Raw genomic sequence first — 21094 nt, forward strand, 5'->3', positions numbered from 1 at the left:
ACACAATGTTTTGGCCAACAGAAATGCCAGCGTTGTTTTTATTTACTTGTTATAGCTATTAAATAACATATGGTGATTTTAAGTCAGTTTTGAACGATGTTTAAAATCAACACATAGAACTAACTTGCCCTGGTCTTATTATATGCAATATAATATATTTATGCAATCATACTGCTGTGAGAGTTTCAAGTTTGCCATAATTATCAAACAACATCGCAGATCAGCTGAAATGATTTTTCCTCTGAAATATAGAATAGATTTGGTGGTTTGAAAACCATCTGCTGCTTCAAGCTTTGTCATTCACAATGTTTATGTCACATTACAGGTCATTTATGTTCTGCAGTGCAGCAGTCTCCCATAATGCACAGATTTACTGATTTTGTAGGTAACACTTTTTTGATAGTCTACTTTAGACATATGAATAACTTTGCAATTACATATCAACTAGCAGTCATTAGAATTTTAATAGACTGTCTGTTTAATATTTACTGTATATATATTTACCAGCTTAAGCAGGTTTAATATATATATGTATGTTTATTTTTTGCCGGGCATCTGGTGTGCCTGGTGTTTCTTCACCTTGAGAGCTTCTGTACACTTGAGCTAAGGGCACTGTCATCTTGTTATCTCCCTGTACTTTAAATGTAGCAAATATCTTTTCTTTATCTCTGATCTTTTGTGCTTATACCTTTACTCAATCTTGTACTCTTCTGAACTTTTCCACCCATATACGAGCAATATCACACGAGCAGGAGTGTGATATGGCTCTATATCAGCACAGCTCACAGTCATGTCGGTACAGAGCCATATCCATCTCCTGCTCATGTCATATTGCATTTTTACATTCCACAGAATACATTTTTAAATACCCAAAAAGCTCTCTTGTGTAACTACTTTCTTCCACCGTATCTGCTGTTGATTTCTTACATGCGCTTGTCACAGAGAATGAAGGAGGTAAAAAAGTATTTACGTTTTCAAACAGCTGTTCCGAATTTTCTATTCGCTACGGTGTTCATATTCTAAAGATTCATTTTCAGATTTTCAGGACAGAGTCATTTGAGTTTTCCTGCATATCTGGACTATTCAGCAAAAATATGCTGTTTCAATTAATGAGTAATGCATTACTTAGTTAAACAGATTAGTCTCAATAATATTCATCATTTAACTGTGTGGTGAATGTTTACATGGAATACAATTCCACTTAAACTCCTGGCAATGACAGTAGTATGACCCAGTTTAAAGGCCAGTGTAATTATATTATGGCTGCATCTGAAATCAAACACTTGGTACTTTTTGAATAAGTAAGAGACTTGTTAAAAATTTGCTCTGTATAAAATGAATGTGTGTAGTATGAAGGTAATCTGGAAGTTCAACATGCGTCACTATATTTGCATGCACTTTTATAATGCTTGGTTTTGAAAACTATTACAACAATCAAACTATACTAATACAGAACTATACAGAAACGGTGTGGAGAACGTGATGGCAGCATAGACAACCCCAGTTATAGCAACATTGCTATAAACAAAGCGCATTAAAACTATGGCCATGAGTTAATCATTTGTGCCGTGCATTGGTTTGAGTCAAGCATGGTAGTAAAAATAACCACAATTCTTAGCAGATATTTAGAATAACGTAAATGAAGACCGATCGCTGCTTTTGAATCACTCTCGAGGTACTTTGATGTCATACACCGATCGGTCTGTGCAGCGTTGCTTGAAGACGAACACCTACTAAACAGGGCAAATTAGCGCGAGAGCGCAATTCCAAAACAGCGCTGATGGGCATGGGGATTTCTGCAGGTGTTTTACTCACAAAAGCGCAAATTAAAGAACACAGACGCAACATCTCATTTACATATCGGCCAACGTAATGAACCAAGCGTAGCGCAAATTAGTGTAGTCGCAAATAAAGAATAAAGAAATAAAGAAGCCACAGTACGTTGAAAAAAACCCAAGGCCAAAAAATGAAGGTTTGCTAGAGGTTTTGATAGAGCTGGTATTGCGTGACTCCTAGTTGAGGGTTCAAAGTCATCTTTTATTTCCTGAAGCAAATTAAAAATAACATGGCTTGGCAAACAATGTTCGGATAATGTGTTCTTCTGGCGTTCAAAATAAAATTAGAATGTGTGTGGAAATAATCCTCTCCCTTCTACCTCGTGCTCTCTGTTCTCTGCAACAAGAATTGCATCCATTTCACGCACAAAATAGTTTCAGTCATGTTTTTTTTTTGGGCGTTAAATAATGGCACAAAAGCACAAACCTTAGTAAATCTCGTTGCATGATTCATTTTAATACTCTCCTCCCATAAATTTTGCGTCTGAAATGGAAACTCCTAAAAATGCATATTCAATAAGGTCAGGTGCAAGAATAACTGGGTCCAAGCCCAGGGATGGGCAGTATTTCAAATACATGTATTTAAAATACGTATTTGAAATACAAAATACTATTTTGTATTTAAATACCTTTGAAAAAAAATCACATGTATTTTGTATTTAAACTTGTTCAGAAATGCCACTTTCACACATGTATGACTCCATCTAGAATTAGGTAATGAACTTTTCTGGAATCCTGTAAGAAAATAAGGAATAATACTGCCTTCTTGTGCTATCAAAATTTCCTACTTCCAATTTCAGAAGTCCTGATTACAAGCTTGTCGCATTCAAGTGCTTTGCTGTTGGACTGAATCATGGAGGATGCAAGGTTTCCTGGGAAAATCTTATTGAAGCCAAAATCGTAGCTATTTAAGATATTTAACTTTGAATAAAATGCAGCATCCCATTCATTGACAACTATATAAACATTCACAGTGTGATATTTATAGCTAGCTCGTTGACGATTCTGGATTTTCAGTTAAATACAAATGCTTGAAATGGTTATTGCACTACTATGTGCATGATTTTAACATAAAAACAAGGTTATCTTGCTTTTGTGGGGAAAGAAAGAATACCTGTCCCAGTAGCAACTGTTTTCCCCTCCACCATGTTTAAAGTTTATGGCCTCAACAGCTCAGAAACGTGGCTATAAAAAATATAGTAAAAAGTAGAAAATATGACAACAGCATGCATGTCCAGTTTCCAACTAGAAAAGTCATATACAAAAAAAATAAAAATAAAAAATAGCCTGTGAAGGCAGCATAAAATAAGGACGTCATGGTCATTTGTACTTGTTGATTAAGGTTAAAATGGAACACCATTCCGATTTGCATTTAGTTAGCAATAGCATGAAGGGAAAAAAAGCACTAGCAAGGGGGACAGCATTAGCACTAGTCAGTCTTGATTTCTTTTTTCTTTTTTTTTTGGCCAGACTTTGCTTTTATCAACTAGCTAGTCAAATGTGTTCAGCATTACTGCTTGCTATAGCAATATGATAATATGATTGAACTTTTTCTATATCATTTATATATTGTCGTGGTATGCAAATATATTTGTGGAGCTATAGTGGGCAGGAGTTATTGACACGTCAGAGCGATAAAGTATGTATTTTGTGTATTTTCAAAATACAAAATACTGTATTTGTATTTAAATACATTTTCTCGCACAGTATTTTGTATTTGTTTCTAAAAAAAAAAAATTCTACACATTATTTAGTATTTTTATTTTAAATACATTTTGAAGTATTTGTGCCCATCTCTGTCCATGCCTTTTCAGCGCTAATTCGTCACTGCGAGTCTTCAGTAAAACTGACAGCACAACTTTAATGACAAAAGATGCTGGTGCAAGCTGTTAGTAAAACTTACCCCTAATGTGTCCATCAGATGAACACATCAGTATCTCACATTCTTAAAGAAATTAGAAATTATGATGTTGATGTGTGAGCTGCTAATTTTCAAAATCATGTGGCACATTATGTGGTAATGCACCATGCATAAATGCTTTGAAATCAAAGCCAGTCAAAAGATCTGCCATCCCAGTCATATGGCCAAGAAATCCAACCAGCCGCAAACACAGAGGACCATATGTGTCCCCTATTATTACTGTTATCACCGCATCCTGTCGCCAGTTACTAACAGAATTGGTGCTTTTACAAGCTTCTTAATTTTGGCTAAAATTGTCGTTCAGGTAAACAGTACAGAGTACCGAGGCACTTTATTTTAATTTTATTTTAGGCGAAGCACTTACTCTGCTGATGGAGAAAAGTCTTCACTTATATGTCAAGTTGTCTAAGTAGTATCTACTGCACTCTTACCTTGAAACTCTCTCACTAACACCATTTGCTACCTTAACAACAGCTGCCAGCCCTGCTAGCAAATTTAGAAATCTGAACAAGCTCTCCCTGAGGAATTCATATCATTCTTTTTCCTCTTTGTTCTCGCAGAGACTTGCCAGTCGTCTAACACACCCAGGGTCCTTATTCTGCTTGAGTGATTTTGGCAGGTTATAACTTTGAAAGGTGAAAGAGTGCAGCCCTAGACAAGGCCAGCTGTCTCTCATTGCTGTTTCCCTTCCAAAATGAATGTAATGTTAATTATCTCACCAACCAAAGCCAGCACAGGCTTTATTAAAAAACTAATAGCTTTTCAGTATTAATAAGCAGACCCCAGGAGCCTTTGTAACTCAGAAGAAAGGTGGGTAGCACTTTATTTTACAGTACGTGTACTTCCCTGATACATACATGGTAAATATATTGTACCTACAGGCAAATGAGTGGTAACACATGGTACTTACCTGAAGTGTATGTACATTGTAACAAATAAGACACAAGGCTGTAGTTAACAGTCATACATGCATGGTAATTAGTTTGTACCTACAGACAAGTGTGGGTAAGAATGGTCACTTACAGGTAGTGCCCGTACATGGTAACTAATTAGATTCTTCAAACTTTGTAAGCACTGTTGTGGAGAGCAATTTAACATTAACAGTCCTACACAAGCAATTGAAAAACAGTCCTCTTTTCAAGCGTACCGTATATACCAAGTACAGTATGTGTCTTGTTTGTTACCACATAATAGCACATTTTTCCGTGCCTCTACACATTTACCATGTGCATACCATTAGTATGTACAGTAATGGGTCTTATTAGTTACCATATACAGATACTGTAAGGACGGGCCTGTTTGTACCCACTTGTCCGTAAGTACTACATATTTACCATGTATACACATTAGTAAGTACAGTAAAGTATCTAATTAGTTACCATGTACGGGCACTACCTGCAAGTGACCATTCTTACCCACACTTGTCTGTAGGTACAAACTAATTACCATGCATGTGCGACTGTTAACTACAGCCGTGTTTCTTATTTGTTACCATGTACATACACTTCAGGTAAGTACCATGTGTTACCACTCATTTGCCTGTAGGTACAATATATTTACCATGTATGTATCAGGGAAGTACACGTACTGTGAAATAAAGTGCTACTGAAAGGTGTTTTGCAAAATCTCTTTCTTCCGATGGTCACTTTGAATGACATAAATTGGTGGTCAAAATGAACACTAGTGTTTCCAGCGGCTAAAACTGTTTTTAAGTCAGTTATTTCTATCTTTTGCTGTAGTGTGCCAGTAGGAAATATCAATTTATATTTCTAAACATTCATTTAGCCATTAATTGAAACTCTTTCTTACCTTTTTATAATCTGAAGAACCTTCTTTCGACACAAAGAACATTTTGTGAAACAGAAAGGTTCTTCAGATGTTAAAGGTTCTTTATGGAACCATTCAGACAAAAAAAGGTTCTTCTATGGCATCGTGAAGCACATTTATTTTTAAGAGTGTGTACCATGATCTGGCCCATTCTGCTCTCTTTTTCTCAGATTCATCAGTATTTTTAATGAAACCTTGTTATTAAAGGAAGAGATATACAAACGCTGTAGTAGAAGCTGAAGCTAAGTCTCTGTTAGGAGCAACTGCACTATTACCACTGTGATATACTGTAGCGTATACATCAAAGAAGATATTAATACCCCTTTTGCTTGCCCTCTTTTCTTTGGTATTCTCACTTGCTGTGGGAACCACAGCTTTGACATGGAGGCAAGGTGATTCTGGTACAACTTCAAAAGAAGTAGGGCACAGATTTTCGCTCATCTATCAATCCCTGCAAGAGGATTTCTCTTGCAGGGTCCACTGCAGTGAATGTTTGCAGCCCCGCAAACGCCTTCTCGGAGTTCAAACACTCTTTACTGCTCATTTCACATGCCTTCTATTTTGAAGAGGAGAACAGGGACTATTCACTAAAAGCGTTTTAGACTTGATATTGCAGTCATAGATTCAAAAGGAAGTGTAGTGAGATGGTTATATTAACGTTCATTCTTAACATAGCTATAAATAAAGCACATCTTAGTACTCTAAAAATGGCAATCTCTGTTTTGTAGCAGCAGCAAGTGCCAGTGAACATTACATTTTGAAGATCAACAGCAATGTTTCCCTCATAGAACATCATATATGTGACATATGGTTGATTTTATCTATCAGTAATGGACTGGATCTGCAAAGCTGCTAGTGAAGAGTTAACATTTAAATGTAATTGTTGATTTCAAGGAAGTATTTTTGAAGCTAGAGATATTTTATTTATCTTTAGGATTTTAAAACCCTTAGTTGAGCTAATGCACCTAATTTGAACTGCATTATTGAAATGTTGCAGTTATAATGAAGTTATCTTGTGCAGAAACATGCACATTTTTATCCTCTGTTGTTGTTTGCGTGGTGGTTATTTTATTATATTGTTTAGGGATTTTAGGTTTTGTGGTACTAAATTATATTTATAGAATAGCACTAATCTGATCCATTAAACTGTGGTAAATCTTGAATGCTTTGGAACACAGACCTAACTTTTAAAAGAAGACACTTGGCAGATTATTGCTGAAGTGAAAGTTTAAAAAAAGTAAAATAAAATAAAAAAAGTTATAGAAGTTTGTATCTTCAAATATGTTTAATTTTTTTTACACCACTGATGAAACTTGTTTATATATTGGGTCACACTTTATTTTACGGTCCAGTACTCGCTACTAACAAGTGATATAGGACTTTGCCTCCGTAAACTCTTAATTTGCTTCTTATTAATAGTTAGTAAGGTAGTTGTTAAGTTTAGGCTTTGGGTAGGATTAGGGAGGTAGAATATGGTCATGCAGAATATGTGCTTTATAAGTACTAATAAACAGCTATTATGTTAGTAATAGGCATGCTAATAAGCAACTAGTTCATAGAGAGAATTGGTTCCTATACTAAAGTGTTTCCATATATTGTATTTATGTATTATTCATATACATTGGTGTGAGATTAGGGCAAGGCCTGTTTGTGGGGCGATGGGGAAAGTGTTCAGGAAAGCGGTTATAAAAATCCTTTTATACACTTTGCCTTGAAAATACATTACATTAATAAAATATGATTTAAAAAAAACACACAAAGGAATGTGAAAGAGTATTGTATGTTGGAAATGCATTACTCTGGCATGGTCACACATTTATAATGAACAGAATGCTAGAGAAATAGTTGCTTATAGTGACTAACAGTTACACGCTCTGTGTGCGCAGGATTACGACCACTGCCGCCTGCATGATGGACTTGCGCAGATACCCGCTTGATGAGCAGAACTGCACGCTGGAGATCGAGAGCTGTGAGTGTCCCACGAGACTTTTTTCTTTTTTTCTATGCATCAATTTTTCATATTCATCTGACATGAATGCATTTTATATATAGTGCTTTTTTGTTGTTATATTCCATCCTTATGCTACAATGATTCAAATTATTTTTTCCACCGTATTCTGCCCTCCATAGCCCATAATAACAAATTAAACTCCCAGGTTTGTGAGAACGTTGCAAACAGATACACTGTAAAAAAATATATATATAAAGTTTACGGTAAAAAACAGACAACTGTGGTTGCCAGAATTATACCGTAAAAAAAAATACGGTAGCAACTTTTTAGGGTTTACGGTTTTAAATTTACAGTTAAAAAAAAAAAGTGTATTTCATTGACTGATATAATGTTAATATATCAACCTGTTGAAGTTCTGAAATCTGTTTTGTACCTTTGTAATACACTGATAACCATCAAAATCAGGTGTTGATGAGAAAGTCACATGATGAACCAAAGCTTACCACTAGCAGCTTTTCCACAAGCTGAGAAGACCAATACTAGTAAATATATATAGAAGGTGCACAGTGTCATTCACACAAACACTAAACACCATCATGGTGACACATGAAACTGAAATATGCAATAAACATTAATTTAACAACATTAGATGTAACATACAAACCAAATAAACGTAACTGATAAGAAGAAACAGTTATTTCAAAGAAAGACCATCAAATTTCAAACGTGATGCAGAGATTTCTGGGAATGTCAATTTACATTTTTTGAACTGTAAATTATACATTCTTTTTCACTTCAATTTTTTTTTTATTACAGTAAAATGACATGAAATGTCTATTAAAGTTTTTAACCGTATCTAGTAGGGGGACACCGTTAACCATTTAACAGGTTTTTACTGTAGCATTTTCACAATTTTTTTACCATTAAAATCCCAATCATTTTTTACAGTGTAAGTTTGGGGGGTGGGGGAATATCACATTGCATAAGTATTCAGACCCTTAACTCAGTACTTAGCTGAAGCACCTTCAGCAGCGATTACAGTCTTTTGCGTGTATAATACGACAAGCTTTGCACACATGGATTAGGAGGTTTTCTGTCATTATTCCCTGCAGATCCTCTCAAGCTCTGTCAAGTTGAGTGGGGACCTTTGGTCGACAGCATTTTTCAGATCTCTGCAAAGATTTTTGATTGGGATCAAGTTTGTGCTCTAGCTGGGCCACTCAAGAACATTCAAAGAGTCGACACTAAGCCACTTGCATTACCTTGACTGTGTGTTTAGTTTGAGATCCAGAGTGCTCTGGACCATGTTTTCATTAAGGTTATTTCTGTATTTCGCTGTGTTCAGCATTTCTTCTACCATGACCAGGGCCTGCTTCAGCGCTGGGGTTGTGCAGGTGGTTGTCTGGTTTCCTCCAGTCATGACGCTTTGGAAATGTGGTTCTTTAGACCAGAGAATCTTGTTTCTCATAGTCTGAAAGTCCTTTTGATGCTTTTTTGCTAATCCCAATTGACCTTTCATGTGTCTTCACTTCCGTCTGACTGCTCTGTCATAAAGCCCAGGCCGGTGAAGTGACGCAGTGGCTGTCCTTCTGCAAGTTTCTCTCATCTCTACACATGATCTTTGCACCTCCACCTAAGTTCTTAGTCACCGGGAGGCCATGCAGCTCCTTGAAGATTTCTTGGTTGTTCCAAACCTTGTGCATTTAAAAGATATGAAGGCCAGTCTGCTCTTGAAAAACTTTAATGCGGTAGGTTTTTGTGCCCTTCCCCAGATCTGTGCCTCCGTCTCTGAGCTCTGCAGGGCAGCTCCTTAGACTTGGTTTTTGCTCTGATCTGCATTTTCTGCTTTTAGACCTTGCATAGACAGGTGTGTGCCTTTTCTGTCTATTCATCTGAATTTGCAGCAGATGGACTCTGGTCAAAGTGTAGAAACATCTCAAAGACGATCCAGAGAAATGGGACGCAGCCTAATTTCTCACAAAATTCAAGTGTCATAGCAATGTGATGTTTCAGGTTTTTCATTTTTTCCTTTTCGTTTTTTTATTTTTTTCTCTTCATTGTAATAAATTTGCAAAGTAATCTCAAATCTGGTTTTTGCTTTATCATTATGGGTTAAATTAGGTGTAGATTGGTATGAAAAAAGTTTTATTTTAAGTGTTTTAGCATGAGTTTGCAACATACTAAAATGTGAAAAAAGAGGGTTTGGATACTTTAGCAAGGCACTGCATACATAGTATTGTCTGGACAGGATGACTTTAATTGACATTACATGTTGGGTCAAGTTTGACATAATTGTCAATGGCTTTTGCATGTGTTGTAAAGGACATTCAAAGTTTGGCTTTTGCATTTGTTGTAAAGGACATTCAAAGTTTGAAGTATGCACATACGTTTTTCAGTCTGGTTCTAAAGTCTGGATATAAAGATACAAATACAGATGCCTGTCCTCTCTTTAGGACCTCTGCAAGCAAATATCCGCACTCATGTAAAGAACCTGGGTGTTGTTTTTGATTCGGAGTTAAAATTCGACAATCAAATAAACTCTGTTGTCAGAGCAATTTCTTTCCTTAGGGGTTTACAGAAACTGAAATCTTTTCCATCTTTTAGTGATCTAGAGACAGTCATTCATGCCTTAATTGAGGAAAAAGGGGAAGTCATGGCCTAATGGTTAGAGAGTCGGGCTCGTAATCCAAAGGTTGCAGGTTCGAGTCTCGGGCCGGCAGGGATTGTAGGTGGGGGGAGTGAATGTACATTGCTCTCTCCACCCTCAATACCACGACTGAGGTGCCCTTGAGCAAGGCACTGAACCCCCAACTGCTCCCCGGGCGCTGCAGCATAAATGCTGCACACTGCTCTGGGTGTGTGTTCACGGTGTATGTTTGTTCACTGCTGTGTGTGTGCACGTTGGATGGGTTAAATGCAGAGCATGAATTCCGAGTATGGGTCACCATACTTGGCCGTATGTCACTTCACTTCACACTTAATTTCAACAAGGCTTGATTATTGCAATGCTTTATATGCTGGTGTCAACCCTTTCACGTTTCACCAGTTTTTTCCCTTGCAACTGGTTCAAAATGCTGCAGCTGGCTTCTTAATGGGGAAGAAAAAGAGTGAGCATATCACCCCTATTTTATCACATTTGCATTGGCTACCAGTTAAATTCAGAATTGATTACAAGGTTTTGACTTTTGTATTTAATGCCTTGCACGGTCTGGCTCCAGTTTACATGTCAGACCTTATTTGTCCATACTCCCCCTGAAGATCTCTTAGATCATCCTCAAACTAGTAACCATCCCATTGTCCCGCTTTAATTCTATCGGCGACAGATCCTTTTCTGTATTAGTTTTCTGTACCTTTTCTGCATTTAAATCATCTTTGAAAACGTATCTCTTTTGTCAAGCCTATTTATAATTTTAGATATGTTAGTCTTAGTGAGTTAAATTCTTAGTCTTGATTTTTATTCAATTTTATGGTTCAAGTTGTAAAAAATTTTTTAACTCAGTATTTTTATTATTATTTTCAGTATTTTTGTGAAGCACCTTGTTCTATTAAGATGCTATATAAATAAAAAAATTACCTTGACTTTGACCTTGAGAGTTTCAAGTAGATATTTCAAACTCAACTGCAGTCATCATTTTAATTTTGAATCACGACCAATTCAGATTGAACTCTAAGGGTTCTTTGAACACAAGCAACACAAGAAAGGTCTCTGAGAGCACTGTGTGTGTAGAGAGAGAGCCAGCCGTACTCCACCATTAGCTTAATTAGGATGACCTTCATCTCCATAAAGCCAGGAGATAAAGAGAGCCAGTCAGCATTCGTGCCACAGAGCGCCATGAGCAGAAAAGGCCTAATCAAATCTAATTGCGACTATATATGTGGTGTGCGCTGGGAGAGAGCGGAGATCCAGCAGGAATCCTCCAGCGTCCGCTGTTACGTACGGCCCACTGCCCACTGCCATTAAAGCAGAGAGACGGAGAGCTAAGAGCTGGAGGAGATCAGGAGAGGGCACGTGTGTACACTTGCTAATTGCGCTCTTGTGAACTCCAACACGCTGGCTGAACTGTAGAGAACAGCTAATGCTTAGTGCTAAGACAAAGTGAAAATGCACAAATCCTACCTGGTTTCATATTGGGCTCGTAATGTAATGTCCAAGTCGGTGGTTTCTCAGCTAAGAAACATTTTTCTTTCTTTTTATTTTTCTTTCGTTCTTTTTTTCTTTCTTTTAGTTGTGAAATGGCACTCTGTATTGACAGCCGTATTGACATCCTGTCAGCAAGCATAATGTGTCTATAACCTCAAATCCTCTGAGAATCCCGTGAACTTTTATCTAATTGGTTTTGCCTTTTTTTTTTCCAAGCTCTGTCCAAGTTTCTCACAAGTTTCACTTTCTTTCAAGTAAACTCCGCAGAGAATTTTGAGAACACAGAGTGTGCTGAGAGCACCAGCTGTACTCTACCATTACCTATAGCTAAGCCAAGGTCACAGGTTCATTTCCCAACGAGCACATATTGATGAATGTATACTGAATGCACTGCAAGTCTCTTTGCAAAAATGGTTAGTGGGGTCAGATGGTCAGGTCATCCTCTGAAGGATGAACACACACAAGACGGACTGAGCTAGCTGAATCATACTAGTTGATGCTATGCAACTTTCAGAGTGTGCAGGTTTTTACCGACGTGTCTGCAAACATGAACCACCATGAGTGCTTCTGAGTCTGAACAGTTCTCCAGGTTATAGTGGCATGAATAATGTCTCCTGCTCCATTATTTTGAGTGTTTTGACAAATCAATTTTATATATATATATATATATATATATATATATATATATAAAATATGATTCTATTCCCAACCATTGTCAAGATATAATAATTTAAAAGGTGGCTGTCAGTTCAACTGGTTTTGGAGAAAACAGCCTCTGAAGATTTCAAACAATTTTAACACAAATCAGATTAGGAGATAAATTTAAATTTACATTAAATAATTAGGACATCAATAACAGGTTAAGAATATAATACATTAAGAATATAGTATGCATATTTAATATTTATACATTTTTAGTGATATGCACTCCTCTAAAGTTTCTATTTATTTATTTATTTCCTTATGTATTTAAAGTCTGTGAGACCGTAGAAACGACAACTGTGGCTTGACCAGACTTTACCGTCGAAGGATAGAGTAAGTTACTCAAATCAGCACCTCTGAAACACGACAAAGACTTTGCATCCTGGTAATAGCGCAACACTGACGAACATCTATCCAGGTAAACTGGCAGCAAACATGAACGGCGCCAACCCCAAAACTCCACAGAAAACTCTGCATTTAGATAGATAGATCAGCCTTGGTTTAATGAACATACTCGTGTTCTTAGACAGCAGTGTAGGAAGGCAGAACGGGCTTGGAAGAAAAATAAACTTCTGATCTTTTTTGATCTGATTTTTCGAGACTCACTTCTTGGGTATCAGAAAGCTGTTAAGAATGCTAAGGCAGCCTATTTATATTATATCGCAGCACTCAAATTCACCAAATATTTTGTTTCAAACTATTAATAGGTTTCTTAATCCAAATGTTGTCACGATACCTCCATCTATATAGTGTTGTGAGAAGTTTTTAAGTGTCTTCTCTGAAAAAACTAAAAACATTAGGTCTAGGTTTCGTGACTTGGATGGAAAGGTAGCAGACGACTTCTAATAATGTCAACACTTTTGATGAATTTGATCTGGTTTCATCTACTGATATTAATCATATTATTGCTCAGTTGAAACGCCCAGCTACCAGTTGGGATGTTTTGCCTTCAGGTTTGCTTGGTGCGACAGCTTGAACCAAGTATTACATCTATTGTGAACTGTAGCCTTTCCACAGGTATTTTTTCTTCATGTCTTAAGCAAGCAGCCATTCAGCCCCTTCTTAAGAAGTCTGCTCTGGACCCTTTGGATTTCACGAATTACCGGCCAATTTCAAAGCTGCCTTGTATTTCAAAAATATTGGAGAAAGTGGTGTTATCTCAGCTGAGCTCTTTTTTGGCTAATAATGATCTGCTGGATGATTTTCAGTCTGGTTTTAGGGCAGGACACAGCACTGAATCAGCTTTATTGCGAGTTTCCAATGATTTGTTGCTCATCGCGGACTCGGGTAGTCGAGGAGCTTTAATTATGCTCAACCTTAGTGCAGCTTTTGATCTAAAAGATCGTAATATCCTTACTAAACGTTTAGAGCATGTTGTAGGTCTGAGAGGGACTGTTTTAAAATGTTTTTCTTATTTGAAGTGGCAATCCTTTTCACTGAGGGTTGGGGAATTTTCTTCCTCTTCAGTTCTTATTGACTGTGGAGTACCTCAGGGCTCCATTTTGGGGCCTATTCTGTTTTCACTATTTCTGTTACCTTTAGGTATATATATATATATATATATATATATATATATATATATATATAAAAAATCTTATCTTTATGCTGATGATATTCAGATTTATTTGCCTATTAGATCTGGAGGACCAACTTCTCATTCATCTTTGTCATTATGTCTTGTGGAGGTGAAGTGCTAGTTAGAGCAAAATCACCGAGTAAATATGAAGTAATCTTTTTTGGCCCAAATAAGGTTGACAGTGACAAACTATGTGTTAGGTACATGGACAACAAATGTGCAATCCCAAATAAAAAAAAAAAAATAATTAAAAAAAAAAAAAAAAAATCGGTGTGTAATTTTTGAAATTTCTTTCAGTTGAGGACTATTGCAAAACTGAAATCCTTTTTGTCTGTTGCTGACCTTGAGATAGTGATTCATGCTTTTATCTCTTCCTGTTTGGACTATTGTGATGCACTTTATTTGGGAGTAAGCCAATCTCTTATTTCAAAATTGCAATTGGAACAAACTGAATTAAATGTGAAATTTTAAAGTAGAAAACTAAAGTATGTCCTTGTAAAACATATAGCTTTATTTGCAGCTTCAAAAGAAACAATGTTAAAAAGAAGTACACTTCAAGTGGTAACACTTCAGTTTAGGCACCAATTCTCACTATTACTATATTGGCTGTTTATTAGCATTTATAAAGCACAAATTAATGTCTTATTCTGCATGGTCATATTTTAGAAGCAGTAAATTATGATTTTATTGAGGCAAAAGTTATAGTTAGTGAGAATTTGACCGTAAACTAAAGCTTGACCCTTCAGGTTCATGTGAAGTGCATAAATGCAGTATAGTTTATGTTGTAATATCTAATGTACTAGTTGTATACTTGTACTGTATGTGTATTATTTCAGTACTTCTTGGGACTAAATTAGGGCACTTTTAGTCTACAAAAGTTTCCATTTAAGTGTACTTTAAGAGCAACAGTAGTACACTTTGAATACACACTCTAAAAAACGCTGGGTTAAATACAACTCCGTGCTGGGTAAATATTGGACAGACCACATACTGGGTTGCTTTCAACCAAATGTTTAACCCAACCTTCTGGGCAGTAACCCAACCGCTGGGTTTGTCCATATTTTACCCAGCATTTTTATATGAAGGCACACTTTTTATAAGGGTAAATCAAATAACCTCCATCTTCCAATCATCCGACCAAATCTAGTCTGTGAATGTTATTGTTAAATGAATGCTATTGGATATATAGAACTATTGAAAACTTTTTTTTTTTCAGTGCATAAATGCAAAAAAATACATAAAAGTAAGCTATATGTTTGATGTTAAATGAATTCAAAACAAAGTACACTTGCAGTATAAATATTATTAAACTGTTTTGTTTTTAATACAGGACAGTCAATAAACTAAACAAAAAAAAACAGGTTAGTATATGACTAGTAAACTAACAGCAAAACCCGTTCAATTCTGTATGAATACATCTGTTCACTTTAAATATAATATAATTCATGAAAATGAACATGGGTGGGTTGTTTTCTTTAAGGTGATGAAAAAAGGCCATTCAGCCTTGGTATTCATGGCTGTTAAACTTACCTGCAGGCTTTCTGTTACGGACAGTGCATCTCTTCGTAGTATAATTGGCACTACAGATGCATCCTCCTATTGTCACAAGGAAACAGAAACAGGATTCAAGAGCAGATGAAAACAAACGGTTTATTTGAATCTCAGAAAAGACAACAAAGTGAATCCACATCAGTCTAGCCGACAGCTGAAAAGTCTCTGTAGCTCATGGATGCAATGGGCAGCTCACGGAAAAAAGGATCCCAGGATGCCGATCAAGGAGCCAGGAAAACAGGCGACACCGGAGAGACCAGGACGCGAGGACAAACATCAAGGATCTGACAAAACAAGACGAGATTAGCACAGCTAATATAGAGCCGCAAACGAGCCACACCTGACAATGATCAGCTCATTGCGGCAATCAGACACACCCACTCACGCACGCACACACTCACACACACACACAACGGCACCAAGCACAGATGAGACCGTGATCCCATGAACCGTGACACCTATTTGCTCATGGCAAAGGACTTATTTGTTACCGATGTTGTCTTGTTTTGAGATTTGACGCCGTACATGTGTAAATCCTGAAATGAGATTCTTTAAGTTGACTTGGAATGGAAATTGTGATTCCCTATTGTGATGTACGTTCATGTGAAACAGCTTCTCAAACCAGATGTAGGGCAGGACTTGATTTTGTCCATAGGGAATTGATTGGATCGTTGTCGTTTGCTAATTGATGCGATGTTGTGAGTGACAGGTTGCCGGAGGAGAGGCCTACCTCTGGTGCACACATCACTGGAGAAGAGATGCAAGTCAATGTTTACTATTAAAGGTTATGAGAAAAACATTATTAAAAAAAAGTCAATTTTGACTTCATTGCTTATTTATGCGATTAATGACATTGAACAAGGACAAGTACTGCATGCAAATAGGAATGCAACCAATTTTAATAACTGCTTGTACATCACTGATGAAACTACAACAATAAATAAACAATAATAAAAAAGAAACAGGACTATAGCATGTAGGTGCATTGGCAATCACACTGTCATTTGCTGAAGAAATGAAAAGAAAATACAAACAGCACCTAAAACTGCTGACATGAATATCTCATGTATATTTAATAAAGCAGGCATTGGGACAATTTATGATTGGTTGTCTGTAGCTAAGTAATTCATTATAACAATTTACCCACTTTACTCAACTATAGAACAGCAGACTATGAATCTTCAGCATCTGGGAACTTTTCCCTGCCTTTAAAATGATTTAAATTGAAAATTATATCATTACTCAACATATTAACAACACTTTGCTAATTTCAGTTTGCAGGGAAATCACCTCAAAGAGGCATGAACTGCATCGTAATTAGTGTAAACGGAAACCCAAAATTGCAGCATACACATTTTTCCTTCAACCCTAATTGGATGTATGAGGTGCTGGTAGAAACAGTGCAGTTGTTTGCAAAACATTTTGTAGGTCAAAATAAATCGAGATTACGCTTTCTGTGTATCCAGGAATTTCAATGCAGCTCTTACTTCATCACAGCCCACCAACTCACCCCCACTTTTCACTGGGTTGCCAGATAGCTGTTGGCTGCTCTGTCTATGTCTTGAGAAAATGTCATGCATTGAGAAATGAACTGTGACTTGGCCCTAAGGAGAGCTGCAAAACAAATATCTGCCATGACGTATAACCAGACTAAATGTGACTCTAATAAAGGTACAATAACAAAGATGCAGCTACACAAATCCATTCGTCTCTTCACTACGTCACAGTAGAGAGATGCAGAAACTATTGCGGCATTGGTTTTTGAAGTCAGTGCTGAGACCTGTATGTTTTTTCTTCCCATTTTCATCAACCCGATATTAAAAAAGCAAATGCAGTTAAAGCTGATTGTGATCATTACACAAGAGAAGGCAGCCCTGAGATAAATAGAAAACTACGTAGTACATAATTACAATTCCTTGATACAACAACTGTATAGTCTTCACTTTATGAATATTCAACATTACAGTATAATTGAGAGCAATTCATTTGAACATTTATTAGACTTAACTTCTAATTCAAGTGAACTTAAAACAATCTTCACACGAACACATTATATTAAATGACATATTTAGCTACCTGTGCCCTTCAGCAGAAATATACAGAAAATGAATAGTTACCAAACACTAACTTCTAAATTAAATATATATGAACCCCTTAAAGTTACACAAGTTATTGATTTCCTCTTTTATTCTTGGATTAATAGACATCACAGCAGCTGGTTATTAGCTTATTTGCCTGCTATTGCTTTAAGAGCTGCCTGCTGCTGAAGATAATGCGGATCTGAAACGCATCTTATTGAATCGGGTGTTTTAGATGAGGGGGGCAGTGCTGGGGTGCCTCAGGACAGTTTTAAAAAACATTTCAGAGACATGTTCCTAAATGTAACTCATATTTAACATATCGCATGCATGCACACAGATTTAAGGCTGCTTTAATCGCCTTTTTGGTAACTTCGTGCCTTAACTGACGGCATCTATCTATCTATCTATCTATCTATCTATCTATCTATCTATCTATCTATCTATCTATCTATCTATCTATATACAGTATATTATATAGGTTAATAAAAAAAAAAAAGATAAAACTTGTGTAAGGCAGTATAAATACCATTATGCATTGCAGGCTAAACTGAAATTAACTTGAAATTTATTATAAGATGCATGTGCTTCGTAGCCTTTATACTGTAGATGTTAAAGAGTTTGGGTTTAGGGATCAATATGAAGTGTGTGAAGTGTCATTCTGCCAGGCGCTGATCGTTACTCAGACTGATAGTAGACCAGCAGCACCGAGGCCAGACAAGACACAGACAGGTTAAGCTCCTCATTGAGAACTGCTGCCTCTCTGTTCATTTGGCTTGTCTGCAGATATCAGCTTAATTGGAGACAATGTTGGTGAAGAGCATCCCGGCAAACATGTCTCATTACAAGCGTTCTTGTTGTCAAGTTTGATATAAATATATCAAGCACCTACACAGAGCACCAGAGATAACATGTGCATGGTTGTGTACTGACCTGTTAAAATAATTTAACATTGGAGGAAGTGTTATTATCTATTATGAACTGGTATTTTAGCCGGAAACAACTTTTTGAAGATGGATTTATTTCTTACAAACATGCAACTTTTGGCCTCACAAGACATTAACTGATAGACTGGAGTGGTGTGGATTATTGTGGTGTTTTATCAGCTGTTTGGACTCTCATTCTGACGGCACCCATTCACTGCAGAGGATCCATTTCTCCAAATCTAATGAAGAAACAAACTCAATTTGGAGTATATTTTGAGGAATATTGAATTTTTTGAGACAACTATTCTGTTAAGTATTGTAAGACTTGATTTGAAGTACCAATTCTCACTGTTAACTAGATGTTTAGCATACTGGCTGTTTATTGGTACTTATAAAGCACATTTTAATGTCTTATTCTGCATGACCATATTTTAGACCTGTTATTAATAAACAGCAAATTAGGAGTTTATTGAGGGAAAACTCAGACTTAAGAGTGAATGTGTTCCCTTTTCTAAAGTGTTACCTTAAAACCTTGAAAGTAATCAATGTTTGTAATCAATCCTCAAATTAATATATTTTATATATGTCTGAAATTGTAAAACCAGTGTATTTTTTCACATTTTTTGATGACTGGTTGAGTGTACTTTATCTTATGCTTATTTAGCCATTCTTATTACATAAAATTAATTGCACATGAAATTGTTTGAGTTATAAGAAGAAAGCAGCTGCAGAGTGTCGAGCTTGATCTTAAAGTAATATTTGTTTACAAAATATACTTTACAAATGCATAGGGAACAAGGAAAGCATGTCTTTTCCATAGAGGTGACTTAACATAGTGTTTGACTTTTATTTTACTTTTGATGGCCTAATCTCGTTTTACCAGGCCTCTGCATATTACTCAAATTTTCTGCACTGCCGAAACACAGCACACAGAGCCGGCAGCCGTCAGAAGCAATTCTGCAAATGCATATCTCCTCTGCCGTATAAAGAGGTTTGCTTGTATAGGTGTCTTGTTTCAGATTCTCCTGCGCTGTGTTTGTGCAAAGTTAAGGAGATGATATACCATGTGTGAATTCAGGGACACTTTTAATTGCACACTAGAAATAGGATTAAAGAAGCTTTGAACCATCTGGATCAAGCATTTCAGACACACATGCGCTGCTGGAGACATTCTAGACCTGTTTTTCTTTTTTTGTTGAATGTTCTAGCAGGCGATTCCAGAAGAATCAGAAGATATTTAACTGGAGGGCCTTTAGCCCCTCCGGTCCCACCTCAAATGTTTTATCTCATTTTCTTTCTTTTTTAGGCAGACCAGTCCTTATTAAGAGCTGCCATGCAGTTCAGACACTATTGAACTGCATCCTAACTGCAGGTTATTTGTTTTTTAATCCTTATTCATTTCCATAATGCTTTCATGGGAGGCTATTTTCAGAACATTTGTCCTCATGCAAGCATAAGAAATTTAAGCAAATTTCACAGCATGACTGTTTTCTGAAATTAGAAGTCATGAAATAAGTAAGAGTCAGAGACACTTTTTTACAACATTTTTGAGCTACCTAAACAGGCAGCATTGTCAGACATTATACTCCAAAAGCTCTGCTAAGATGCTCTCATTATTATTACTGTACTATTTATTTTCATGTGAATATTTAGGTCAGGTAGATTTGAAAACGTAATTAATTGTGAAACATTGGTTTAGTGCAGATAAGTTTTGTAAATTTTGTTTTTCTTGGCATTATTATTATTTTGCTTTTGCACATGAGAACATTCTAGAAGTTTCTGAAGCATTCTGGAATATTCTGTAATATTCTAGTGTTTTCTGGAACATTCCAGACCATTGTGGGACTAGTCATTAAAAATGAAAAATCATCAAGTACACACTTGAGGGGCTGGTTGCACCAGCTAGACGTAAAATAAGTTGTGTGTGGGCCTTAGCTACATCCAGCTTTACAATATTATTTACTGTTACATCAACTATGCCCAGCGTAGATGATGCATGTAAACATGTTGTACACACTGTACCACACTGATATTTGAGACCACATTCGTGTATTTTGGTACTTTTTTATTTGTTTTTTCGGCCAATCTTTGTTCAAGAATTCCACAAACTGCATTGCAATCATTCACGATGTGCGAAATACTGTATTAGTCCTAAATATTGAATTAGGAGTGGGTGGTTTATGTGACTATATTGATGAGGGGAACTGACTGTCTTCAGAAATGTTTAGATGGTATTTTCTTTTCATCTTGTCTCTGTATCATGCAAATTAAAGTAGTGTTTATAAGTGTAGCGCTGCTTTGTTTACAGCAGTATCCGATGAAATGCTGTATCGCTGCTGTTCCATAAGCGCCACCTGCTGGCAGAGAGTGAATTTGCATCTCATGAACCCTGTCTGCTGTTTTAGTTTAGTTTTAGTTTGTTTTATTTATCATAATTTCACAAACATATAGACAGCCCATTCAGGTTTTTTTTCTTCAAATTTTGAAATAAACAATTGAAATAAAAAAAAAACTGCTCATGCTACATGTGTGTAGCATCTTTGATTGGATTGTTAAGGTTAAGGTATACCTTTGTCCCTGAGGAAA

General features: G+C 36.4%; 1 protein-coding gene across 1 annotated transcript in view; it reads left to right on the forward strand.

Annotated features, from left to right (window-relative positions):
* The window catches only part of gabrb2b (gamma-aminobutyric acid type A receptor subunit beta2b), a gene marked incomplete at both ends in the record, with an annotated part of 82169 nt that overhangs the window by 43414 nt on the left and 17661 nt on the right, over nt 1-21094 (forward strand). The window contains one exon of the mRNA XM_079405052.1: nt 7470-7552. Coding sequence (XP_079261178.1) covers nt 7470-7552 — 83 coding nt within the window. The remainder of the gene's footprint in view (nt 1-7469; nt 7553-21094) is intronic.

Source organism: Barbus barbus (genome assembly GCF_936440315.1).
Source record: "Barbus barbus genome assembly, chromosome: 43".
In the NCBI taxonomy this organism is placed as follows: Eukaryota; Metazoa; Chordata; class Actinopteri; order Cypriniformes; family Cyprinidae; genus Barbus; species Barbus barbus.